Source organism: Indicator indicator, chromosome 22 (assembly GCF_027791375.1).
Source record: "Indicator indicator isolate 239-I01 chromosome 22, UM_Iind_1.1, whole genome shotgun sequence".
NCBI lineage: Eukaryota > Metazoa > Chordata > Aves > Piciformes > Indicatoridae > Indicator > Indicator indicator.
The window spans coordinates 6,659,665-6,686,234 of NC_072031.1; the positions used below are offsets into that span (position 1 = coordinate 6,659,665).

Genomic DNA, 26,570 nt, shown 5'->3' on the forward strand with positions numbered 1-26,570 from the left:
GATGCCTATAGTTCCTCTGGCTCCTTGCAGTTGTTCTTTGGAGATTACAAAGATAGGTTTGGGCTTTGTTTTGTATTTCCAGTCTATAAAGTCTGTTTCTTATTATCATTGTTTCTGCCTTCCAGAGACCTAAGATAACAAGTTGGCTCATAAATCTCTTTCTAATTTTAGCCACAGGAAATGTTGCTCCATACATCCAGAGTGTTTTCTCAGGTAGGCTGGGTTGTTAGGATCCAGGCAGTTTAGGTTACGTTCTTTTGTTTACCCTGAGCTGGAAGTGGTTTCCACACACTGGAGAGTGGAAGTTGATTCATTGGAAATCCAGCTCTGCAACATAGAGAAAATTCCCCCTTTTTTTTTTTTTTTTTTTTTTGTGTGTGTGTGTGAAGTCAGCCAATGCAGTCCTGCAGTGGCAGCAAATGTGTGTTGATACAAAAGACAGTGATGTGCTTTCCAGGCTAGACTTCCAAGCTTTGTTTCCAAGCTAGATTGCTGAGATATCTGGAGATAAAAAACTGAAAATCAGGACTATGGCAGAGCAATCCCGAAGTACTTTCAGGGCATTTAAAGAAAATATCACATGCAATTTTTTTAACATCATTCTCTGTAGCCATTTACTTAGCAGGGCAGTGGGATGTGTTGTATGTGACCAGCCTGGCACTTCTACCACTGTTTTTCAACAAGGGTGGATGGAGGTTTTAGATTGTATTTAATCCCAGGATGCCAGCGTGGTGGGGTTTGAAAGGGACCCCTGGAGATCATGCAGTCCAACCCCTCTGCTAAAGCAGGGGCACCCACCACGGCTTGCCCAGGATCACAATGTCCAGGTGGCTTTGGAAGCTCTCCAGAGAAGGAGACTCCACAACCTCTCTGGGCAGCCTGCTCCTGGGTGCCAGCACCCTCACATAAACAAGTTTCTTCTCCTGGTCAGGTGGAACCTCCTGGGTTCCAGTTTGTGCCTGTTGCCCCTTGTCCTGTCACTGGGCACCACTGACAAGAGTCTGGCCCCATCCTCTTGCCCCCAATGGTGAGCATTGAGCATATCCCCTCTCAGGCTGCTTCTCTCCAGACTCACCAGCCCCAGGGCTCTCAGCCTTTCCTCCTCACAGAGATGCTCCAGGCTCCTCAGCATCCTTGTGGCCCTCTGTAGACTCTCTCCAGTCATTGCCTGTCTCTCTTGAACTGGGGAGCCCAGAACTGGACCCAGGACTCCATCTGTAGCATCACTAGAGCAGAGGTTAAACATAAAGACAAAATATTAAGTTAAGTACTCAGCCCTTTCTCTCAGATCTCTCTGAGGAGTCACTTTTTAGTTGCTGTGTCTAGTGGTGTTTAACCGCAGCTGCTGATAGTGCCTTCAGGATATCAGATGAAGTCCATTTGGCCCAGTGGGCAGGCTGGGGTGGGCAGTTTCCATTCTTTCTGGAGAAGCTGCTCCTGTAGCAGTTAAAGATCAGGCTAATAGCTCTGCATCCCAGGCATGGTGCCTTGTGGGGATCTGGTAAGGTTCTGTCCTGGAAGCTCTGCACTGTTTGACATGGGCAAGCAGATGTTTGACTGTCTGCCTGTGCCCTTTTGGGAAGGAAGGTCCTGTGAGTCCTTGTGCTGGCAGTGCCCTCTTGGCACAGCCTTAGGCACCACAGAGCCTCACAAGTCCTGGGCTGCTTCAGAGGGTCCAGCAGAAATGTATTTATTTTTTAAAATAATTATTACTATTTTTTTCCAGTTGCAGACCTGCTGGGCTGCAGCTTTCTCTCCAGACATTCAAATTACAATGCAGTCACTTCTTTGATATTAAAAACGTACCTTCAGGCCTCTGCATGCCTGCATTTCTGAAACCCTGAAAGCTGAAGGTTGAGCTTCGAGGTCAAAGCACACTCAGTGAGTTGTGATGCACAATAACGGCAGGAGCGTTCCTGCTCCCACAGCTGTGACAGTTCAACTGGCTGAAAGATGCTTTGCAAGGACATCACAGCCCCTCTGATCATCCTCTTGTGAGATCCCACCTCAAGTACTCTTGTCTAGTTCTGGGGTCCATCATAAGATCACAGAGCTGTTGGAGTCCAAAGGAGGGCCACAAAGGTGATCCAAGGGCTGGAGCACCTCTGCTATGAGGATAGGATGAGGGAGCTGGGGTTGTTCAGCCTGGGGAAGAGAAGACACCAGGGGGACCTTAAAGCTGAAAAGGTGAAGTGATTCCTGTGGAGGAAGGAGCAGGGATATACAGTAGGAGTGGGATTATGTTATTATTAAATGAATCAGTAAGGCTGTGAGTAAAATATTGCCACCACTTTCTGGTATCTCTTAGAATCACTGCTGAGAGGGGTTTCAAAAGCACTTGAAGTTTGCTAGATAGAGATGTGAGAAGTCTGACATCTTCAATTTGCTAGAGAGAAAGTAATTTTCTTGTCTGCTGTTATTAGAGGACTAAAAAGTTTCAATTCCATACGGGTGAAGCATTAAAAATTGAAACTTTATTCCTATTTTATGAAGGAATTGCTTATCAGTATTTGTATTAATCACCCATCCCTGAGATCTCCTGTAGAAGACTCCCATCTTGAAAAGGTGCAGAGGGGGATGCCCTCTGCTTGTGTAAAAATTGGATTTGATTGGCCTAAGAGCAACTTCTGTGCTCAAATCATGAAAGTAAATGGGCTGAAAGGAAAGAAATAAATAAGTTAATTAAGAACCTGAAGGGCCAGAACATATTTCTCTCCTTTTCCCCATCCCTTCCCAGAAAGTGATTTCCCACTGGTTATCTGGGATGGTTCTTCTATGCTAAGGCAGCTACTGTCAGGGGTGGCAACATCACGTCCAGCCTGACCCAGCTCAGAGCAACCCAGTGGCTGGTGGCAGGGTGCAGAAGGGTGCAGGCAGGGTGCTGGCAGGGTGCAGGCAGGGCAGCAGCCCTTGGGCAGGGAGCTCCAGGCTCTGCCTGCACCCTCAGCTCTGAACTTTCCATTCACTCCACACCAGCCCAGTTTTCTCACGCTACCAAAACCAGGTTGAGGACTGAGATGTTTATACACAGCCTTATTTATACTTCTGTTTATTTTTGGTTGTACAGAAAATACTCTGTGTGAGTGCATGCATACGATTTTTTTGATTGTTACTAGGAGTATTTTTTTTAGTGTTTGGGCTGGTTTTCTGTTTTAATAAGTTCAGAGAAATGCCACTGATAAAGAGAAGAAAGAAGCCAAGTGCAGAAATTTCCTAATGTTTCTAAAATTCAGCAGTAGCAGGACTAATAAACCCTCTGTAAAAGGGCTGGGAGCACCTCTGCTACAAGGACAGGCTGAGGGAGCTGGGGTTGTTCAGCCTGGAGAAGAGAAAGCCCCAGGGAGACCTAGTAGCAGCTTGCCAGTACCTGAAGGAATCTATAAGAGGGCTGCAGAGGGACTATTTGCAAAGGCCTGCAGTGGTAGGATGAGGAATAATGGTTTGAAATGAGAGAAGAGCAGATTTAGATTGGATGTTAGGAACAAGTTCTGCGCCATCAAGGTGGTGAAACATTGGTACAGGTTGCCCAGGGAGGTAGTTGAGTCCCCATCCCTGGAGAGATATTCGAGGTCAGGATGGACAAGGCTCTGAGCAACCTGATCTAGTTGAGGATGTCTCTGCTAACTGCAGGGGGGCTGGACTGGATGACCTTTGGAGGTCCTTTCCAACCCAAACCATTCTGTGATTCTGTCAAAAACACATTTTACCAACAGGACCATGTCAATATTCAAGCTGGGTGAATTCTAGAAAGGAGTGGTTTGGCTCAGTTACTTTTTATAACGCTTACAGTTTTTCAGAGCTTGGAGACAAGTGAAGGAAATGTTGTTTCTTGAAGATACACCATGGAGCCTATGGTTTTTTTCCCCCAGGGCAAAAAATTCTTGATATGTTAAACTGGTATGTTAGGGGATGGGTTGTTGTAGCCAGTTTCCCCCCTCCCATCTTTGCTTCCTCAATCCATCTCTGGAACAAGCAGGAATGTGCTGCAGGATGAAGCCTGCCAGAGGACAGATCTGCTGTTGGGCACTTTGAGACTGGGTTGTTTTTCAGCATTTATTTGGACTAAATTTGGGGGAAGGAAGTGAGTGTGAGGCTGGGAATGGCAGGAAGGGAAGAGATGGTGAACTTTTATAAAAAGCTCTACGAGCATCTTGTAGCGCTTGCTTCAGCGCTGTGTCTTGAGCCATGTTGTTGCACAGCAACATGCACCCAAAATTGCCCCATTTGCTAGTTTTCACATCACATAGCTCTTCCATTGTCAGCTTATCCAGTTAATTGTCCTCTGTTAGCTAATTGATCTGAATGTGCTGCATGGTGGGGTGAGTATTCCTCACTCTGTGCACTGTCTGCATGGAAAATGACAGTGTGGATTGTACTGATTCACTGGAGATGGAGGAGGAGGAGAAGTGTTCATGTATAACAAGTTTTGGTTACACCACTACAGTTCTGCTGAATTAATGCCCCCTTTTTAATACTGAAACATTTCAGCCTGAAGGGAGGAGTTGCTGTTTCAGCCTGAAGGCAGGAGTTGCTGTGTGAAGTGTCAGCAAGTTGCAAGGAGTACTAAAGTGAATCGAATTTTCCTGTCAGAAGAAAGATTGAACAACAAACAAAACATTAGGTGGACAATGTTAGTAAGGTTCTGTAACAATCAAAGGTCTTCATTTCTCCTAATTTTCCAAAAGTTTCCCAAAATACCCATTTTATTCCTTATTTGCTCTCCTTCATATTCAGCACTGGGAGCCCTGCTGAATTCCTGGAGAACATGTGCTCTGATTCAGCAGGACATTGGCTTTGCTTTGTCCCATTTCACAGAATCCCACCATGGTGGGGTTGGAAAGGACCTCTAGAGATCATGCAGTCCAACCCCCCTGCCAAAGTAGGGGCACCCACAGCAGCTTGTCCTGGATCACAATAGCCAGGTGGTGTTGGAAGCTCTCCAGAGAAGGAGACTCCACAACCTCTCTGGGCAGCCTGCTCCTGGGTGCCAGCACCCTCGCATAAACAAGTTTCTTCTCCTGGTCAGGTGGAACCTCCTGGGTTCCAGTTTGTGCCTGTTGCCCCTTGTCTTGTCACTGGGCACCACTGATAAGAGTCTGGCCCCGTCCTCTTGCCCCCAATGGTGAGCATTGAGCATATCCCCTCTCAGGCTGCTTCTCTCCAGACTCACCAGCCCCAGGGCTCTCAGCCTTTCCTCCTCACAGAGATGCTCCAGGCTCCTCAGCATCTTTGTAGCCTGCACTGGACTCTGTCTCTCTTGATCTGGGAAGCCCAGAACTGGACTCAGTACTCCAGCCGAGGCCTCTCTAGGGCAGAGAGAGGGAGAGGAGAACCTCTCTCAACCTTCTGCTCATACTTTTCTTCATGTACCCCAGGAGCCCATTGGCCTTCTTGGCCATGAGGACGTATTGCTGTTTCACGGAGGACTTACTGTCCACCAGCACTCCCAGGTCCTTCTCCCCAGAGCTGCTTTCTTCACATGTACTCATGCAGGGGGTTATTTCCTGCCAGGTGCAGGACCCTGCACTTGCCCTTGTTGAACTTCATGAGGGTCCCCTCTGCTCAACTCTCCAGTCTGGGGCAGGTCTCAAACAGTAACAGATGCAGGTCTCTGGCTTGGTTTGAATGTTCAGGAGCTGCATCTATCAGTGGGATAAACAGAGAAATGGCAAAATTGGTGTTCTTCTGCCAAACCTCTTTTTATTGGAAAGGTTACAGACAAGGTCCTGTCTGTGTTACAGGTGACATTAAAAGAAGGGGCTGTGAGGGTGATTTTTTTTTCTGTCTGTAAGGAAGGTTGTGAGCAAATGACCTTTCCCTAAGGAGCAGAACCTGCCCTCTGCCAAGGGCTGCAGCCTGACATGTTTATTTCCAGCCTCCCTTCCCTGGGTGCAGTCGATGGCTGTGACAGTCACATGTTTGGCTGCCAGGGGGTAACAGGAATCAGACAAAGGGAGGGGGAGTGCACAGCTGACCCAAATGGAGACCCTACAGCCACCCCGGGAGCCTCAGAGCAGGAGGTCAGCTGTGGAATCAGGCTGGACAGCAGGCTCTGGGACCACAACCCAGTGCTTTTCAGGGCCAGGAGCTGATGACCTTGGTGCTTTCTGGAGCAGGTCCAAGCTCTGCCTGGCTGAGTGGGAGATTTCCCATACAATGAGCTCAGCTGAATTCAGAAAGCAGTGTGATTAGTGGCTCCTTCTTAGTCTTTGTGCCTAGAAATAAACCAGAACACCATAATATGAAGTTTTAAGGAAGTAAGGCATATTCGGAACAAAATTCAGCTCTTTTCTTTTTTGAACAGGTTTTTGACACAGCTCAGCTTGATACAACATGGTATTTACCAGCCTGGCCTTTAATATTGGATCTGCTTTCCAATTATGCTTCAATTCTTACAACAGTTGCAGAGGGCGTGTGTGGGTGTACGTGTGAGAGAGATTGATTCTGTGCTTTAAAAATGTGAAGTCTGCTCTGGCTCTGAAAACCCACCAGGATTTCTAGCACTTTAAACACCATTTCCTCCCTCAGCGTGCTACCTGCCTGGAGCAAGCCTCCTGGCATCTCTGTCAAAGGGAGAGTACAGGTGGAGCGATACAGGCTGATATTTCAGCCATCCAGAGGGACCTGGGATGGGCTGAGGAGAATCTCATGAGGTTCAATAAGGCCAAGTGCAAGGTCCTGCACCTAGGTCAGGGCAACCCTTGATATCAGTCCAGGCTGGGGGATGGTGAGCTTGAGAGCAGCCCTGCAGAAAAGGACTTGGGAGAGCTGGTGGAGGAGAAGCTGGACATGAACCAGCAATGGGCACTTTTGCAGCACTAAAGGCCAATGGTGTGGCCAACAGATGGAGAGAGGGGATTCTGCAGTGCTGTGTCCAGCTGTGGGACCCTCAACACAAGAGAGACATGGACCTGCTGGAGTGCATCCAGAGCAGGGACACAAAGATGATCTGAGGGTTGGAGAACCTCTCCTATGAAGACAGGCTGGGAGAGTTGGGGCTGTTCAGCTTGGAGAAACTTGGAGAAGAGAAGGCTCCAGGGAGACCTTAGAGCTGCAGTTCAATATCTAAAGGGGGCCTACAGGAAGGCTGAGAAGGGACTGACTGGAAGGGCCTGTGGTGATAGGATGGGGCAGTGGTTTGAAACTGAAGCAGGGCAGATTTAGGTTGGACATCAGGAGGAAATTGTTCACATGGAGGGTAGTGAAATACTAGAACAGGTTGCCCAGAGATGCTTTTGAGGCCCCATCCCTGGAGACATTCATGATCAGTGTGGCCCTGGGCAGCCTGATTCAGTTGCAGGTGTCCCTGCTGACTGCAGGGGAGTTGGACAAGATGACCTTTGAGGGTTCCCTTCCAACCTAACACAATCTGTGAATCTGTGAAAAGTAGAACAGGAACACAACAGGCTGAGGAGCCTTTCCAGAAGTAAAGTGTTAATGTGAGAGCTCAAATCACAACTTGCATATGAACATATAAGGTCTTAGTTCTCTCTTTCAGAAGTATCTGAGTGAAAATGGAACAAAGAAAGTACGTATCAGTCCTGACTGGTGCTCTCTGTTAGTCTCTTGTGTCTGGGATGGCAGATGTTGGGCAACCCTGATTGCCATCATGTTACACAAAGCATCTTTGTATCCTGGTGATTGTTCCCAGCCACTCTGCTGTATTTCCAAGCCTTGATAGTGTTTTGATACTTACTGTTTCGTGTCTGAGAAGGCCAAAGCAGTATTGTTACTGCCTTTCAGCCATTCTGACTGTTGCTTTCTTGTTTCCTCTAGGTCTGAAGACCTACCTGATCTCTGGCCAGAAGGTGAAGGAGCCCCACTGCAGCTGTTCACAAGCATTGCTTCCTGGCTTGGAATCTGGAGGTGGAGCCAGGACACAAGGAGCTTTGTCAGCCGAGAAAGCCAGTGAGTCCACGAAGGCTCTCAAGCACACAGACAAACCTAAGGTGAGCTCTTCTTTCAAAGCCAAGCAGCAAAGATCCCAAGCTGGACCCACTATTTCAGGTGTGGCCTCAAACATTTGTTATGTGTTAAGTTGTGGTGCTCCCTGTTAAAATACTCCAAGTCCAAAATGCAAGCTGTTGTTCAGGACCAGCTGTGGCACGTGTGATCTAAAGCAGTGCAAGCTAAGTGTGCCTTGCTCTGCAGCAGGGTGGGTGTAGACACACCACTCTTCCTGAACAGCCAGCATGCAATGGGGAGATGTGCTGCTGGCCCTGATGACTTGCTTCTGCCTGGTCCCCAACTTTCTGCTCTGGTACCATGCTGGCTGGGCTTTAATTACTGTTGAAATGCTGAATAATGCTCTGCACAGTGCAGAAGGACAAACATAGCTGTCTGAATAAGTGAAGGAGAAGCTAAAAGAATCTGCTTCCAAAGAGCATCTAGGACAAATGCCAGCTTCATTTCAGCCACCTTGGATACCCTTTCTACTGTTGTGCTAAAGGTGCTGCATCGAGTTTATGCTTAGAGGTACCTGGTTTGTTCATGCCCATGAGCACTGCAGGTCTGGCTGGTGTTTTCCTAAGCACAACTCTCTGAAAATAGTCCTCACAACACTCTGAAAATACTCCTGCCCCAAATACAGTGACGCTGGAGTGAGTTGTGGATGAGCCCAGACTCAGCTTTCACTGCGGTCTGGTAAGCACCCACAGAATACATGCTACAGGCCGGGTCAGGATGCCTGCAGCATAGTGAGGAACCTGAGCACTTACAGATGTGTTCTGCCACTCTAGATGCAGCAGGGCAGAGTCACTTCTCACAGGATGGCCAGGTACAGGTGTTCCAGAATCACAGAATCCCAGTATGGTGTGGTTGGAAGGGACCTCTGGAGATCACCCAACTCCTCCTGCTCAAGCAGGGGCACCCACGGCAGCCTGCCCAGGATCACAATGTCCAGGTGGCTTTGGAATCTCTCCAGAGAAGGAGACTCCACAACCTCTCTGGGCAGGCTGCTCCAGGGCTCCAGCATCCTCACACCAAACAAGCTTCTTCTCCTCTTCAAATGGAACCTTCTAGGTTTCGGTTTGTGCTGATTACCCCTTGTCCTGTCACTGGATACCTCTGAAAAGAGTCTGGCCCTATCAACACTGAAAAGATCCCCTCTCAGGCTGCTCTTCTCCAGGCTCAACAGCCTCAGGGCTCTCAGCCTTTGCTCCTCACAGAGATGCTCCAGGCTCCTCAGCATCTTTGTAATCTTTGCTGGACTCTCTCTAGTATTTCCCTGTCTCTCTTGAACTGGAAAGCCCAGATGTGGCCTCCCTGTGTCAGAACTGATGGAGAGTAGAACCTCCCTTGACCTACTGGCCATGCTGTTTCTCATGCACTCTAGGAGACCATTGGCCTTTTTGGCCATGAGGGCACATTTCTGGCTCATGGGTAACTTGTTGTCTATCTACACTCCCAGGACCTTTTCCACAGAGCTGGTTTCCAGCAGGTCATCCCTCACCTGTACTGGTGCAGGTGGGTGCTCCTCCTCAGGTGCAGGACCCTATACTTGGCCTTGTTGAACTTCATGAGGTTCACAGAATCACAGAATGTTAAGGGCTGGAAGGGACCTTGAAAGATCATATAGTTCAACCCCCCTGCCAGAGCAGCAGGTTCCCCTCCTGCCAGCTTTGGGCAGCTGGCAGCACAGCCTGAGGGGGTGTCAGCCACCCCTCCCAGTTCTGTATCATCAGCAAACTGTCTGAGAGCACACTGTTCCTTCATCCAGGTCACTGATGAAGATACTGAACAAGTCACCCCAATGTGCTGTGGGGTGTAGATGTAGATCAGTGCTCTCTCTGCTGAGTTGCTGTGGACCAAGCAGGCTGTGTCAGGCTTTCAGGGAATGCTAATTTGCCAACCATGCTCAAGTAGGTCTTACAGTGTTTAAAAAAATATACATCTCTATCTCTGTGTGTTAAAAAATTCTCTCAAAGAGCAGCTGCACAATTCAGTCACAAATCCTGAACAGCTCTGAAAAGGAGTGGGTCTCTTTTTCACATGTTTTTGGGTTTTTCAATGCCTGCTGGTAAGGACTGGAGAGAAGAATTTGCCAAAGAATCATGACTTACACGGCGACTGTTTTAAATACAAAGCTTTAAACAGTGTCAGTGTAGGAGAAGATGACTCCAGCTCTGCAGGAGTCTGAAGTAGGTGGGGCAAAATTACAGGTAGGCTGAAATATTTTTGTTTTCATGGGAAAAAGTGGCCATGTTGGATGCAAAGGATGACTTCGTTTTGGGCTTCGAACGGATGTTCCAGCAGACAAGATCTGGCAAGGAAAGTCAGGAAGGAGGGTGCAACAGGAATGGATTCATGGAAGGAGTTGTGTTTCCCCCTCTCCTCCAGTCTATCTGCAGTTCATTTAATTGCAAACCTTGTTGCAGTATAGATATCAAGAAAATCCATGTGGGTAATTGAAATGTTGAAGACAGAGGCTGAAATCTGGGAGTGACTCTACAACAGCAGCTAGAATTTGAATGAGAACTCTGTCACCTGCTCAAGTGGGTTTGGTATCACTTTATTTTCCAATCAGGTTTTATAGACCCCCTTACCTGACAGGGAATCATCAGCTGTTGTTGAAATGCTTTAATCATCTCCTGGTATGAAAGCAGAAAGTGCTTCTGTTTGTCTTGGTGTTTGCTGAAAGCACACTCATGCATTATTCATCGAGCTGAGGTCACACAGGCAAGAAGCCTGTGTCAATGTCTGCAACAGAGAATGGGGTTAATGGTGGTGCCTTCAGAAGCTGGGGTCATTAGATGGACTTGGGCCTTTTCTCCAAGCATCAGGCTTCTTTTGTGAGGTTTTTGTCTTCTGGTGTGAGGTGGTCTTGCACATTCTTCAGCTGAGGTGATTCTGCCTCTCTGCTCTCCTGAGACCCCACCTGGAGCCTTTGAGAGGCTCTGCTGGGTGATCAAGTGCATCAGCTGTCATGGGAAGAATGAGCTGGGAGAAATCACAGGATGTTAGGGGTTGGAAGGGACCTCTGTAGATCTTTGAGTCCAACCCCACTGCCAGAGCAGGACCATATAATCTAGCAGGAACACATCCAGACAGGTCTGGAAAGTCTCTGGAGAAGGAGCCATGCTGTAGCCACCTCAAAATGAAACATGCTGCAGGTGTGACACCAGAGGTGGAAAAGGGGCTTTGGGTGCAAAATCAGTTCTGAAAGACCTCCACCACTGCTTTCTGAAATTGAGAGAGAACCTGGAAGAAGAAGTTGTGGTTTTGGACCAGGAGAATGACAGACTGAAGGAATCCCTTCTGAGTCCAGAACAAACAAATGAAATGGACATGAGGTGTTGAGTTTGGGACAAAAGACTCAAGTTACTTATTGGAAAATTGATGCTGCTGCTTAGTAGATCACTTACCACCATTTAGTGCATAGTGTGCTGCATTTAGTGTGCTGTTCCTCATGACTGGTGTCTCTGTAACCTTTAGTAGACTTCTGGCAAGCCTGATACCAGTAAACCACCTCCAGAGCAGAGGGATTGCCAGCGGGGATCAGACACAGGGTCCTTGCCGTGCAGGGTCCTGCCTGTGCATTGCCAGGACTGGAGAAAAGTGTGAAGAACTTGCAAGTCAGGGGTCTAATTCCCCCAAAGAAATAGAATTTCAGCTCTAAAAACTGAACTCTAAGGAACTAGGTTGTTTTAAAAGCTGTTGTGTGACATTTTAGATTGTTTCCAAACTGCATAACCTGCAATGATTCCAAGTCTGATCACTTTGCTTTCCTTCTCTCCTTTGATATTTGTTGGGTGTTTGGCTTCAATGCTGCACAGCAGCCTGAGCTCCACCGAACTGCCTTAGAGTCCTGTCTCTGGAAATTAATTTCCTTTGAGTAGTTTCAGATTTGTTGCTTTCCATTTCCCTGTACTGTTCATAATACATCATGGTATTCTGTGCTTATTTTGACTTTTTTGTCTGCGTTTTGTGCTAGTTCTTTCTTCGTGAAGCCATTCAGCTCCTTTTGCAGGCAGTTTTTAAGCAAGCAAATTGCATTCCTCTCAATAAAGAGTATTTTGTCCTTCTTGGGGAGGCCTGTTGCTGTTGTGCAGTGCTGACAGTATATCTGTGAGCTTACACTAGTAAAGCTTCCCTGGATTAGATTTAGCTTTGGTAAACAGAAAATCTGTGATTTATTTTTGAAATGGTGCATTCTGTTCCCGTCAGATTTTACTCCCTGCCTCTCATTCTGTAGCTTTGTTTATCTTTTAACCACACCACAAGTATACAAGTGGACCAAATTATAAATTGCATAATACAACGAGGACACCAGAACATTCCTGGCTAAAATCTTTTTGTCTCCTTGCAGCCTTGCCCTTCATGTAGTACCACCCTTGCTCCCCACTGCGATGTCAGCATAGAGGAAGGAGCTATCCAAAATGGTTGTCAGGATGAGCATAAAAACAGTACAAAGGTAACTGAAATATTTGTCACTTCCCTTCTTTTTCCTTATTTCTCTGCTTCCGTTAGCTTCCTCCTTTTGGCATTGCTCTTTCCTTCTGCAAGGTCTTAAGCAGCAGGACTGATACGGAGCAGTTGTGTTTGCAAATTTAATTGAGGCCCTCCCACCCCTCACAAATTTTCAATGTTATTAGTTATGGTATAGGCCCAGTTTGACACTGAGAAGAGCCTAAAATTTGGACTCTTCAAATTATGCTGAAAGTACCCAACCAAAAAGGCACAACCATTTCCATCTCCTACACCAGCTGGCTGTGTGTCACCCAACTGCAAGTGACACCCATGTCTTGTTGATGTCTTTTTCACTGTAGCTCTGAAAGTGGTCCATGCCCATCCACACAGCTGAAATCCACAGCCTTTAAGTCACTTTCCTCCCTTTTTCTGACCAACATCCTACATATTCAGCATGCTGCTCCCACCATTGCTTTCCTTGCCTGTTGCTTAGCTATTCTCACTGCAGCCACCCACTTCCTCCACAGGACCAGACCTTGCCTATTTGTCATCCTGCTGGTGGCCTTCCCAGCCTCTCTGCTCTGCCTGTCACCTCTTGCTCCTTCCTGACTGTTAAGCTCCTGCCTACATGCAGACTAGATACTAGTGCTCACCACTTGATGGTTGTGTTCTCAAATAAGTGTTTTGGGGAGAGTTACTTTCTCAGCATGCTCAGAGATAGCTTCTTGTTCTTCGTTGCAGCTCTTCTCACATATAGAGCTAACTGACAGACCTGCTGCCGCTTGTTCTGTTCGTGAGCTACTCCATTAATCTGTGTTTGGCCCTGTGCTCTCTTTGTTTGACCCATTGTCTCAAATGCCTCAATGGAAAGCTTGGAAGCAGGGGTTGCCTCACTGGGCTGCAGTGGTAGGTGACAGAGGAAACCACGTTCTGTTCTAGGGTTCCTAGGAAACAGCCTAAGAGAAAAATAAGATAATCTCTCCAGCCCTGAGGGAGATAGAGCAGGCTGGCCAGCAGGTACTGGCCTCAAAGCAGCAGATCATCTTTGAGACAGAAAACACCATGGGAACTGTGCCCAGGCTGCCAAGATGGTATGTATGAGCTGATGCTTCCCCAGGTTGCTCTGGCCATGTGCCAGACCAGACCTCCAGGAAGTGACTGCAAATGGAGCTATTCCTTGGGTACCAACTTGTGAGGGTCAGGTATTCTCTTCATCAGGATTAACCTTGAAGTTTCTTCCTGCTGCAGCTGTATTAGCTTCACGTGTGTGAACCAGCAAATCATCCAGCCTTGCTTAGGAGAGGTCTGGACAGTGCTGAGTAAAATGCCTGTTTCAGTGGGAGAAACATACTATTGCAGACAAATCACATCTTTCATTTGCTTTACTTATTGCTAAGTCAAAACCTGGAGCAGTTCAGTGGCTCTCCAGTAACTGGGATGCCTGCATAACTGAAAGCCTCAAGAATAACCTAATGCACATAGTTGCTCAGGCATTTGATTTCCAAAGTCTTGGTTGCAGTCTCAGCTTTCTTGGGCAGAAGAGTCATAAGCTCCCTCTACTCATCTCCGGAGCCTGTTCCCTTGCCATGCCAAGTCACTGTGCCTGGCCCTGCAGTGTTTATGTCCCCATTTAGGGAATGTTAATGATATTAAATATGTCCTTGGACCTTCATGGGTCCCAAAAGCCTCTGGAGCCTTCGTGTCTCTTGATGAAACTGTCACATACATGACACATCAAACCTCTGAGTGCTCACAAAACCTTGTACTGCCTGTTGCCATCAGAACCCACAGGAACATTGGAGCTATCAACATTTCCTCAATAGGGATTTTCTCCTTAAACACAAGCAGTTTCACACCCTAATCCCCTCCTGTTAAGATTAACTGAGTGGAGACAGCACAGGAAAACCTTGAGCTGACTGGAGGGAAGAATTTTCATAGCGATTTGAGCCTCTGCCAAGGAGCTAAAGAAAAAGGCCAAGAGAAGTCTATGCTGACCTTCTCTGAAAGAGCTGAAATTTTTGCTGCAGATGAACTTGAAGAGCAGACAGGGAAAGCAAACAGTGCACAGGAGTCTGTAGCTGTCATTTGAGCTGCTCATAGCTCTAATGTTTCATCTCACTGCTTTTCAAGTAAGGACATCTACTGCAGGGTGAGGAAAAGGAGAAAGATCCTGTGCCAGAAAAAAAACAACCAACCCAAACGTGATAACTCTGACCATAATTTTTTCTTTCAGGCCTCAAGTTGCTCTGGAAAGTTCTCTGAGCCTAAACCAAAAAGAAACAAACTAAAAAAGAAGACCTTTCATTTCTAGAACCCTGTTGGACAGTTTTCTTTGGGTTGCTTTTGTTAGGACTCCTCATCCCAAAACCAGAGAGGTTGCCCTGGCACTGCAGTGCATCTTGTGCTCCCTAGCCACGTGCCCTCTGGGAGGGCTGGAGAGCCTGTTAGGGCTGCAGGAGGCCTTGCTCTGCAGCTGCTGGATGCTTTCTATCAGAACAGAAACAGGTGACCTTTTATGTGAGATGCCCTGTGCCTCTGGCTTACCAGCAGAGTGCCCTTCTCCAGTCCAAAGCATTTTGGTCTGCTTCTGCTGAGAGATGTGCTGCTGAAATTACCTTTCTCTTCTGTTGATTATGTCCTTTAGCAAAACATTGGCAGCACACCAAGGTAACTACTGAATTTCCTATTTTACTCTGTCAGCTGCTGTCCCTGTGCTGTGAACACCTGCAAGCTGCCAAAACAACTGTTGTGAGTGGTAGAAGGGACTCAGCTGGGAATCCTTTCATCTCCTGGCTCCCAGCACGTGGCTGCAGGGGCTCCCACCTCCATAGGGGCAGCCTGCAGGGTGGGAATTCTGCGTCCCTGATGGGCAGGAGGAAAGGGAAGCACAGCCCATCTCCCTCCTGCTTTTCCTGTAGCTCCAGGGAACCATTCCAACACACCTTGTTATGACTTCAGCTCTTGAGGTCTTGGCAGTGATAAGGAACCAAGCCCAAGCGCTTTCTAGCTCTTCCCTGCTCAAGGTGGTGTTGTCCTGCTACTTCATTAGTCTTGTACCTTCAGTGATTGTGGCTGCACCTTTCATTACCTGCCTATATTCACAATACCATGGACTTGGTTTGGGTTGGAAGGGACCTTTAAAGGTCACCTAATCCAATTACCCTGCAGTCAGCAGGGACATCTGCAACTAGAGCAGGTTGCTCAGAGCCCCAGACAATTTGACCTGCTTTGGTTCCAGGGATGGGACATCCAACACCTTTCTGGGCAACCTGGGACAGTCTCTCACCACCTTCCTGTGCCTTCTATGCTTTACAGGATGTAGATGCACAAGGAAGTTGACTTAATTTTGCATGAGCAGCCAGAAACCAGATATTTCTTAACTTAGTTAAAGTTAAGAACTTGAAGTTAATTTACACTGTAGGTAACATATTTCAGTGTATAGTTGGGGTGGTGATGATATTTATGGTACTTATTTATGGTCACTGTGGTGGCATCCAATAATAGTCTTCTGGAGGAGCTTGTCACTGCTGCACAGGCAGGAATGAAGGAACTTCTGTCATGAGTGGGCTTCAGCATGAGGATAAATGATACGTGATAAATGGTAAGACATGAAGGGGGAGACAAGCATCGAGATCTGCCAAGTTTGGTACATGTTTGCTTTTGAAAATGATCCTGACTAACTGCAGCTCATTTTCATTCTAACCATGCTTAGCTGTCTTAATTTTTTCCCCCCAATAGCTTCAGTACATATTAGTCTAGGCCAAACCAAATGTGAAAGGAGGAACTTCAGGATCCATGAAAATAGAATAATTTGGCCTTAAAAGTAATTTGTGTTCTGCAGCGAACCAAAGCGGAATGGATAATTCTGTGGACCTGAGCTGGTGTCAATATTTTGGAATGCAGTTTTCATTAACACAAAGGCAAAAAGAAAACCAAAAGGAAGAAGCATGTCTTAGTGAAGAAAACATGGTTTCATTTGCCAAAGAAATTGTTTGTGGGATGATGAAATGTAAAAAAGGGCTGTTCCCACCAGAAGGAGAAAGGAGGAAGCTCTGGCTGCAATAGCAATAGGGCCATAATGGTCAGCAAGGGCTGCTGGAGTGATCCTCTCATTATCTGTGCAAAGATAGCACAGGTTAGATATTTGAAAAGCTTTTTGGTGGAATCTTGACCTTAAGAGAAATGAATGAAATTTGGGCTTGTTGTTGGTCATGGGAAAATGTACTTTTTTTTGTTGCTCCTTGGAATTTTGGTACATAGAAAGGTAAAGAAGTGACACCTAAAAATAGCCAGGTCTTCCAGAAGATGTGGAGGATTCTATGGCAAGTGGAGTGAATTCTGTGATGAGAGCAGGTGAAAGTTCAGTGTGTTGAGGGAACAATTTCTTTCAGCCTCTGCTCCATGAAATCTCTTCTGTTGATTTCTCAACTGTTGACATTCTCTGTGTGTGTTTTGCTTTCTGTCCTTCAGGCTCCAGGAGGACATAGTCCGAAGACTCAAAATGGACTTCTGAGTCCACCACAAGAAGAAAAACTCAGCAATAGTCAGACCTCACTGTATGAAATGTTGCAAGAGAAAGGAAGATGGGGAGGAGTGAGTCTGGATCAATCAGCTCTGCTTCCTTTGAGGTTCAAAAACATCAGAGAGAAGACAGATGCTCACTTTGTGGATGTGATTAAAGAAGACAGGTAAGGGGCTGTACAGTGTAAGATGGTGTAAAGGCCATAAGGCAGGAGCAGGGCTCCTATATCTTTACTCTTTATATGTGTGCTTTTTGTCTCATGTCAATAATTATTCTTAATACATGTCATGTGTTTTCTGATCTTAGTCTGTGTTCTGCTTAATCTACAGTAGGAACTCGAGGTCAAAAACATTCCCTGCAGGAATCTGTAAAGTCAGGCTTTTATCATTTCTGTGGTTAGAAGGCATTCTTCAGCTGAGTCTTCACAAAGGAAAATATGTCTAAATCATAGAATGGTTTGGGTTGGAAAGGACCTCCAAAGGTCATCCAGTCCAACTCCCCTGCAGTTAGCAGGGACATCCTCCACTAGATCAGGTTGCTCAGAGCCTTGTCAAGTGTGACCTTGAATATTTCCAGGCATGGGGACTCAACTACATCCCTGGGCAACCTGTTCCCATCTTCTACCACCCTGATGGTGCAGAACTTGTTCCTAACATCCAATCTAAATCTGCTCTTCTCTCATTTCAAACCACTGCCCCTTGTCCTGTCACTACAGGCCTTTGCAAAGAGTCCCTTTGCAGCCTTCTTGTAGCCCCTTTGAGGTACTGGCAGGCTGCTATTAGGTCTCCCCAGAGCCTTCTCTTCCCCAGGCTGAACAACCCCAGCTCCCTCAGCCTGTCCTCATAGCAGAGGTGTTCCAGGCCCCTCATAATTTTTGTGGTCCTCCTCTGGACCTGCTCCATCAGGTCCATGTCCCTCCTGTATTGAGGGCTCCAGAGATGGGCACATTACTCCAGGTGAGGTCTTGCCAGAGCAAAGTGGCAGAATCACCTCTCTCCAGCTGCTGGCCACACTGCTTTTGATTCAGCCTAGGATGCTGTCACGGTGTTGCACTTTTATCTTTATATTCAAAAGTCCTCTTAATGCACAGAGTCTGGACCTTCCTCTGCCATTGAAAGTGTAACACAAAATCCAAACCACAGGACTCACGTTTTTGTCCAACAAAAACCCATCTGATAACATTGTGTGACTCACTGATACCTAGCAAACTGGGCTTGGAAGCAGAATTCATAGTGAATTCTCATGGAGCTACAACCTACTGACAGCATTTTCTAAAGTTAGCTTATCTCTCTATTTCAGACCCCAAAAAACCTTAACTTGGACAAAAGAAAATCTGTTTTCCATAATTCAGTAGTGTGTGATTCTTGTGAACACACCCTCACATCTCCCTTACTATGACAGTGACTTGAGTGGAGCAAGTCAATAGATAATTGGGCGTTGTGGTTGTTGTTGATGGCTGTTAGATTTCCTTCACTGCTTCCACTCAGGGCTATTTTATCTAAATATCCTTGAAACTGTGTGCTCCTGTAGACTCCAGGCTGCTTGAGACAGGGACAGTGTCAACTGAAAACATGGCTAAGTCAGGGAGAAGTGAGAGGGAGGGACACCAGTCCCTCTCCAATCTCTTCTGCAGGTTCTTTTTTCAGAATTCCTTTCTCCTGTGGCCAACTTCAGTTAGAATTTAGGCTCCCTTTGTGTTTTTCCTCTGCATTGTCAATTCTTGGTGACTAAGGATAGGTGTTTAGGTGGTATTTTCAAATAGCAGAAGCTAGATGGATTGGAAAGGTCCAAATATTGGCAGCAATCAGCAAGGACAAACTTGATTTTTGTTGATAATGTAACTAGCATGCAGCTCATTTGAAGTTCCAAAAGTAGACTAATTTATGCTATTGGTCTGCTGAAGAATCCTGGCTGAAGCTCTTCTGTTCCTGGTGCTTTCCTCCTCCACTCACAAAATGGATCATTCTTTCTGATTCAGAAAAAGGAAGAGGTAGGACCATGGTTTGACAGCAGTCAAAGCCTATATATTGTGGTTTTTTGGTCTCAATTAAATATCATCATTACCATATTAAGTGGGCCATTTTCTGTTGCCAGGGAAACTTCTCTGCTGAGTTCAGTTCATGTAAACATAACTTTCCCAAAATAATCTTCTGATGAATTAGATCTATGCAAAAATCCTTTAAGCCCTACTGTTTTCCTTTACTCTTTAACATTTCTCAATCTAAAGTTGTATGTAGTAAGTCATTTCAAAACCATTCTTGTTCCCCTCTTGTAAAACACAATACATTGGTGTTGACAAATCCAGCATCCATGATGATGTTTGAAAGGGAAATCTGAGTTTTCTCAGGGAGAAGGGTGAAATCCAACCTTTCCTTTGGTCATCTTACATGAAACCTCACTTGGAGTGTTAGAAGAGTTTGGCTGCTGTGGGTTTGAGCTTCCCTGAGCACTGGGGTGATCTGGTCTGTGTTATAAATTCCTGTCAACAGGAAATACCTAGCCCAGAAATGGTGATGAGGTCCATAAATTCAATCCTGCAGGCTCTGTGCTGCTGGGAAGAGTTAAACCTATCCTTAAGAGGATTCAGGAGCCTGTGCACTGCCCTAGGAAGCTGCCTGGGGATAGCCTGGAGGAAATGTTGGACACTGGTGGAATCTGCCCAGCGCCAGCCCCTCTCTAGAGTTGAGATGCGTGGCTGAGGGCTTCATGAGTGGCCACTGATCTCTTTGCATGCTGAGACTTCACCTGGACCTGGGCTGCATTCAGAAGAGTGTGGCAAGCAGGTCAAGGGAGGTTCTCCTCCCCCTCTACTCTGCCCTAGTGAGGCCACATCTGAAATAATAGATCCAGTTCTGGGCTCCCCAGTTCAAGAGAGACAGGGAAATCCTAGAGAGAGTTCCCTGTAAATAAAGAGTGGAATTGGTTGCTTGCAAATGGAAGGAGGTTCATACTGAGTGTGTGTTCTGAGGACTGCACAGAAGACAGGTTGACAGGCTGTCCCAGCAGGAAATGGCAGAAGCAGATGTGACCTTACTCTCAGAGCATTGGGCCCAAGGCTTTTTGTGTAAGTTGAGTCCTTGAAGCTCTTTGGCACCTACTTGAGAAAGAAAACATTTGCAGATCAAGTGCCTTAGATGTCATTAGAAAATTTCTTTCATAAACCTCTTACACCTAAAGGAACACTCAAAAACTGTTCTATTTTTGTTTGAGGATGGAGAATAGAAACAACTTTGCCATGACTGAAGCCTCTTATGTTATTTTTTCTGCACCTGACCCTGGAAAAGAAGGTGAAGTAGGTATAAATCCCCCTGGTAGATGTTGTCTCCTGGTTTGTTAGACCTAGTGAGGAAAGGCTGAGAACCCTGGAGCTGTTGAGCCTGGAGAAGGGCAGCCTGAGAGGCGATCTGCTGAATGCTCAGCAAGAGATGAAGGCTGGGGATCAAGAGGATGGACCAGGCTCTTATCAGTGGTGCCCAGTGACAGGATAAGGGGCAATGGGCACAAACTGGAACCAGGAGGTTCCACCTGAGCAGGAGGAGAAAGTTTTTTGGTGTGAGGGTGCTGGAGCCCTGGAGCAAGCTGCCCAGAAAGGTTGTGGAGTCTCCTCTGGAGAGCTTCCAAACCCCCCATTGCCATTGTGATCCTGGGCAGGCTGTGGGTGCCCCTGCTTGAGCAGGGGGGTTGGATTGGATGATCTCCAGAGGTTCCTTCTACCATGCTGGGATTCTGTGAGCTAGTTTCATTATTTTTCAAGGCCTTTGTTGATGATTCTGGTGATGTCAGGTCCTCTGTTTCAGAAGCAAATGTAAGCTACCCATCTGCTCAGGTTCCATTTCTCTGCAGCCTGGGCTGTAAAGGGAACATTCCCATCTGAGTTGCTGAGTTATTTCAGTGCCTGTGAAATCACAAGAAAGGGCTGTTTTCTAAAATGGACAACAGGGTTTTTTCTAACAGTTTATCACCTTTGCCATCCTTGGCTTGCGGTGAGTGATCGAATCCCACCTCAGACACCACTACCCCACAGCCACACATCCCCTGAGGTTGTGCCTCTGTAGCACCAATTAACCTTTACTGCTTGCTGGCTTCTAGTGCAGTTATCTGTAGTCAGCTGTGCTTATGGCTGTTCTGTTTCTGGAAGGACTTGTTAGCCTCTTTGAAAGTATGAAAGTTTACTCTGTTTTTTTGTCAATTATTTCCTGTCTGAGCAGTGATGTGGGTAAGGTGATGCCTCTGTGAGAGAGAAAGTGATGAAAAGCTCCAGGAGCTTCAAAGCCAAGCACCAGCATCCCTAGATACTGAAAGCACAGCATGGGGGCTCTGGAGGAGTTACAGCTGAGTAAACTGGTGTTGTGTCATCTTTTCTATTTAGCCTCATGAAAGACTACTTCTTCAAACCACCCATTAACAAGCTGAGCCTGAACTTCTTGGATCAAGATTTGGAGATGGCCTACAGGACAAGCTATCAGGAAGAGGTGTGTTTCTCCTGGCACTGATTTCCTTCTGTGATCTGTCTAAGCAACTGTCAGGTGTTGTTTTTAACACATTTCTTTGCAGCTGATGACAAGATTCACGAAATGTCACCATGTGGTTTACTGCTTGGCATTGCTGCCCCTGAGAACAGTCTCCTTTCAGTTTTCCTGCTTCGGGCCATGTCTTCAGTCTAGTCCAGAGTTTAGGCTGGAAATACATTTTCACAGTCCACAAAGATACACTAATTGCTTCTCATCTACCTTCTCTCTGTTTTCAACTTCATATTTGAAGGCTTTAGATAGGCCAGAGAACTATGCTAAGGTGACAGAAAAGGACTGAACACTAGTTGCTTTCTCATCAAATACCCCAGCTCTGAGAATGAAAACTTTGAATTTGGTTCTTGTTTCTGTCTTCACAGCCTCATGGTTTGTCCCTGTGGAACTCAAACCTGCTCTGAGCTCAAATGCCCTGACTTCTGTCAGGGTGCTGTGTTCAGAAACAGGCAGTTCACAACACTGTGGAATGGGAAGGGACAGACAATAAATTGGGAAGAACTTGGTGCCTGCACTGTTTTGCCACCCTCACATTAAACAGCTTCCTTCTAATGTCTAAGTTTTACCCTGCTCTAGTTTCAAACCATTGCCCCATGTCCAGTCCCCATGGGCTCTTTTAAACAGTCCCTCCCCAGCCATCCTGTAAACTGGAGATATTGAAATGCCACTATAAGGGCTCCCTGGAGCCTTCTCTCCTCCAGGCTGAACAGCCCCAACTCTCTCAGCTTGTCCTTGTAGGAGAGGTGCTCCACCCCTCTGATCATCTACGTGGCCTCCCCTGGACCCACTCCAGCAGGTCCATGTCCTTCTTGTGTTTGGAATCTTGCAATGGGAATCTTCACTGTGCAGCACTGGGACAAAACCTGTTGAAGCCTTACTATTAGCACAGTAGTGGTCCAAAAGAACAGCAACAACAGAAATCTTCTCTTGGGAGAGTGAAATGATTTGTCAGTACTGCTGGTTCTTCGATTGCCCTGCAGTGAAATGCTGCTGAAAGTGACTTCCAGCAGCACTGAGCTCGCCTCCAGTTCTGTAGTGCCTGCAGTGTGAGTGCTCTGCAGGCAGTGCTGCTCCCCAAGAGCTCTCTGAGCTACCTCTTGTGAGGAAAGGAAGGCACCATGGGCACTGCTGTGGACACTGCTGCTCTCCTTCATTCAATTGATGTGACTTTGTCTGGACTGACAGGATCCTGTCACAGCTCAGATGCAAAGGTAGTTTTGGCACTGTGCTGACTGAATCTGTTCATTTGCAGAGAGGTACGAATGAGGAACAAGCTCATTGCCCAGTACTGAGTGCAGGCAGTGTTCTGAGGAGCAGAAGACATATCCAAATGAAACCAGAGCACAAAAGTGTAGTACTGGGGATATGGGTAACACACTTCGTGTTTGTCCTTGGAACTTCCTTCTTGTGGTCCCTTGAGCAGATCAAACACTCAGAAGACTGGGCTCATCTAAGTAAGGATGTGGAGCTCATCCTCTAGTTTTTGGCTGAACTGGCCAAAGCAGCACACAGCACAGCTGCACCAGCACTGGGGCCAGGACATGATGGGACAGGAATGTGTAGTGAGGGAGAACAGAACTGGATGTCCAGAGCTTTGATCAATTTAGATTACATAGTGTCCTGATCACTGCTTTTAATCTGCTCTGAGAGAGAGATATGAACTCTGCCACAGGCAACTCACTGTTTCTGTGGAGTGGTGTTTGGAGGGTTTTCTTAAAAAAAAAAAAAATGTAAAATCAATCAGCATTTTAAGTGAAAATCCTTGAAGAAAGGATTCTGAGAACTTATGATAGCTTTATCTGTTAGTAACTCTGGGTTTAATGTTTCTTTGCATATAATAGGCCAGGAAATATTTTCATATGTTTTATTTCTGTATCATAACATTCTGTAAAATCACCCCAGGCCAGGGGCTGGCTCTGCCACTGGCTTTTTACAACACAGAGTTACTCTCAGGGAGCTGTGATAGCCATTGTACCACCTCTTCTGGTCTTTGTTGGATTCATGAAGTGGCAAATAGTTCTGTGTTCAGAGATCCATAGAATGGTTTGGAAGGAACTTTAAAGATTGTCTAGTTCCAACCCCCTGCCATGGGCAGGGACACCTTCCACTAGCCCAGGGTTGCTCAAGGCCTCATCCAACCTGGCTGTGGACACCTCCAGGGAAGGGGCATCCATGACCTCCCTGGGCAACCTGTTCAAGTGTCTCCTCACATTCACTGTAAAGAATTTCTTCCTAATCTCCAGTCTAGATCTACCCTCCTCAAGCTTCAATCCGTTCCCTCATCCTGGCACTACAAGCACTTGTAAAAAGTCCCTTCCCAGCTTTCTCACAGCCCCCTTCAGGTATTGGAAGGCTTCCTTGGAACCTTCTCTTCTCCAGGCCAAACAGCCCCAACTCTTTGTTTGTGAGCTGCTCTTTGTGGTACAGTTGAATCAGCAAACCAGCATTTAATCATTTTCATCCCTTCCCTGTATTCCACACAGGTTATAAGGAATGCTCCTGTGAAGACATTTGCCAGTGCTACCTTCAGCTCACTCCTGGATGTGTTCCTCTCCACCACAGTCTTCCTCATCCTCTCTATCACCTGTTTCCTGAAGCATGGGATGGTTGCATCCCCTCCACCACCTGCAGCAGTCGTGGTGTTCATCATTGCCATCCTGCTAGAGGTGCTGTCCCTTGTCATCTCCATCAGGTAAATACAGCCTAAGAACGTCTTGAAGTAGCAGTGGGAACTGAAGTGGTGGCTGGCTCGGGAGTGTTCTGCTTGACAGCATCCCAGGAGCTCCCTTGGGCAGTCTGTAATACTTGGAGAACAGTTAGTGAAGCCAAGAAGGCTCGTGGCAGATCTTGTGCAAAGAGAGGCCACTTAAGGAAGCAGAATCTGCATGCCACTCCTGCCCCTGCCTGTTGTTCCTGGGGATGCCACACACAACTGAAGACCTTCTCTCCTCACAGAGTCACCAGAGTAAGGGAATTCAAACATAAAACTTATCTGCCTTTAAATACCTAGATAAAGGCACAACATTCTGGGGTCAGAACTGCACAGAGCAGGCCTTGTCTCAAAAAATACCAAACCAGCCTGGCTGCAGAAGTCACATCACATCTGTCCAGCACTGGTTCTCTCAATTATCTGTTTCAAGTCTCATGGGTTCATTATTCTAATAGTTTGTGTTGTTTGACACACCACTGGAGTTCGTCATTTCCCCCAAGTCCTGTGCTGTGTGACACTCAGCTGCTGCTTGAGAAGGGAAGGGAAACTACTTTGTCCCCCACACTACCTCAGCAGTGAGGTATCCCCAGTCCCTGAATCCCTAAATGAGTCCCTGCAACTCAACCTCTCCTGTGCCCTCACAGGTGAGGCTTGGCTGCAGATGCAGACTTTTGATATTTCATAGTGAATTCTCACTCCTGACCTGTACCCAGACACCCAGAGGAGGCCTGTTCTGCAGTTCTAGGGCACCTGGGGGCCTGACCCTGGCATTTGTAACTGCTCAGTGAGTGTTCCCTGTGGGGTTTCCCCTGGGCACAGCAGCATTGCTAACACCTTCAAGCACAGCAGTTGTCCCTCCATTCCCTGACACTCACACTCTCCTGGGGGTGTTGTCTCAGTTGCACAGATACCACATGTAACCTGTTAGTAACCCAGATGACAGGCCTAATAATAAGTTGTTTGTGCTTGCAAGAGGAAGTTTACCCTGCCCCTCTCATCCCCCATTCTCACTGTGTTTCCTTCTGACACGAGCGTGTTCTAACGGTGGTGTGTGGAAGTGTGTGTCCTTGCTTGTAGTTCTGCAAATCATAGACTCATAAATTGGTTTGGGTTGGAAGGGACCTTAAAGATCATCTAGTTCCAACCCCCCCTGCCATAGGCAGGGACATCTCCTCCTAGACCAGGTTGCTCAAGGCTCCATCCAGCCTGGCTTTGAATGCTTCCAGGTTTGGAACCTCCACAGCTTCGCTGGGCAGCCTGTTCCAGTGCCTCACCACCGTCACGGGGAAGAATTTCCTCCTAATGTCTAATCTCAGATGAGCTTCTTCCCATTTGAAGTCATTACCCCTCATCCTGTCCCTCCATATCTTTGCAATAAGTCCTTCCCCAACTCTCCTGTAGCTTCCTTCAAATACTGGAAGGCTTCAATAAGGTTTCTTAGAGATTTCTTTTCTCCAGACTGAAAACCTCAGCCTGTTTTCATAGGAGAGGTGCTCCAGCCCTCTGATCATCTTTGTGGCCTCCTCTGGACCCACAGTACTAGTTCCCTGTCCTTCTTGTGTTGGGGGCTCCACAGCTGGACACAGCACTGCAGGTGGGGTTGCACCAGAGTGAGAGAATCAGTTTCTAGCCTGAAGCCATTAGCCCCCACCCTGTCACTCCATGGCCCTCTCTCAGGTGTGTGTAAGTTAAAATGGTTTTGCAGTTACAAGTCAGGAGCAATTCTACTGCAGTTTCTAAAGAAACAGGAGATTGCAGTTTGCACTCTTGGTTTGGCTTTGCAGGGTCAGAGTAAAAACCACTAAATTAGGACTTGAGTCTCTGAAGGAAGCTTGTAACTCAGTGTGCCAGTAAATGTGTGCAGGCACCTTCACCTGAAAGCTGGCATTTGGGAGCAGAGAGAGAGCAGTTAGCAAGAGGGGAAATGCTTTTAAGGAAAAGATTTCTCACTGAGTGTGGTTGATTTTTAACTGTCTTCTCTCTTGCACCAGAAATGTGTTTCCCCCTTTGCAGAGCAGCTTCTGCACCTTGCCTTAAATGAGGGAGGGTTTTTTTGGTCAGTTTAATGTGCCTGGACAGTTCTTTGGTCACATCAAGCAGTATAAAATCTACGTTAGGAAGAAATTCTTTGTAGTGAGGGTGGTGAGACACTGGAACAAGTTGTCCAGAGAGGCTGTGGATACCCTTTCCCTGGGGCTATTCAAGGCCAGGTTGGATGGGGCCTTGAGCAACCTGGTCTAGTGTCCTTGCCTGTGCCATGGGGGTTGGAAGGTCCTTTCCAACCAAACCATTCTATGAATCTGTTTAGCTCTGAGCCACTCTTCCAGCACTTTCTCAAAGAGCTGGTTTCTGCTGTCCAGATATATTTGGAGAAAACTTGTGATTGTTTACCTTTCCAGTGAAATTT

The 26,570-nt window shown here is 46.8% G+C and overlaps 1 protein-coding gene across 1 annotated transcript in view; it reads left to right on the forward strand.

Annotated features, from left to right (window-relative positions):
* Positions 1–26,570, forward strand: part of ADCY9 (adenylate cyclase 9) — a 93,144-nt gene that overhangs the window by 46,090 nt on the left and 20,484 nt on the right. Inside the window, exons 2-6 of the mRNA XM_054391187.1 lie at positions 7,777–7,949; positions 12,308–12,412; positions 16,879–17,096; positions 21,300–21,402; positions 23,937–24,145. Of these exons, the coding sequence (XP_054247162.1) occupies positions 7,777–7,949; positions 12,308–12,412; positions 16,879–17,096; positions 21,300–21,402; positions 23,937–24,145 (808 nt within the window). The remainder of the gene's footprint in view (positions 1–7,776; positions 7,950–12,307; positions 12,413–16,878; positions 17,097–21,299; positions 21,403–23,936; positions 24,146–26,570) is intronic.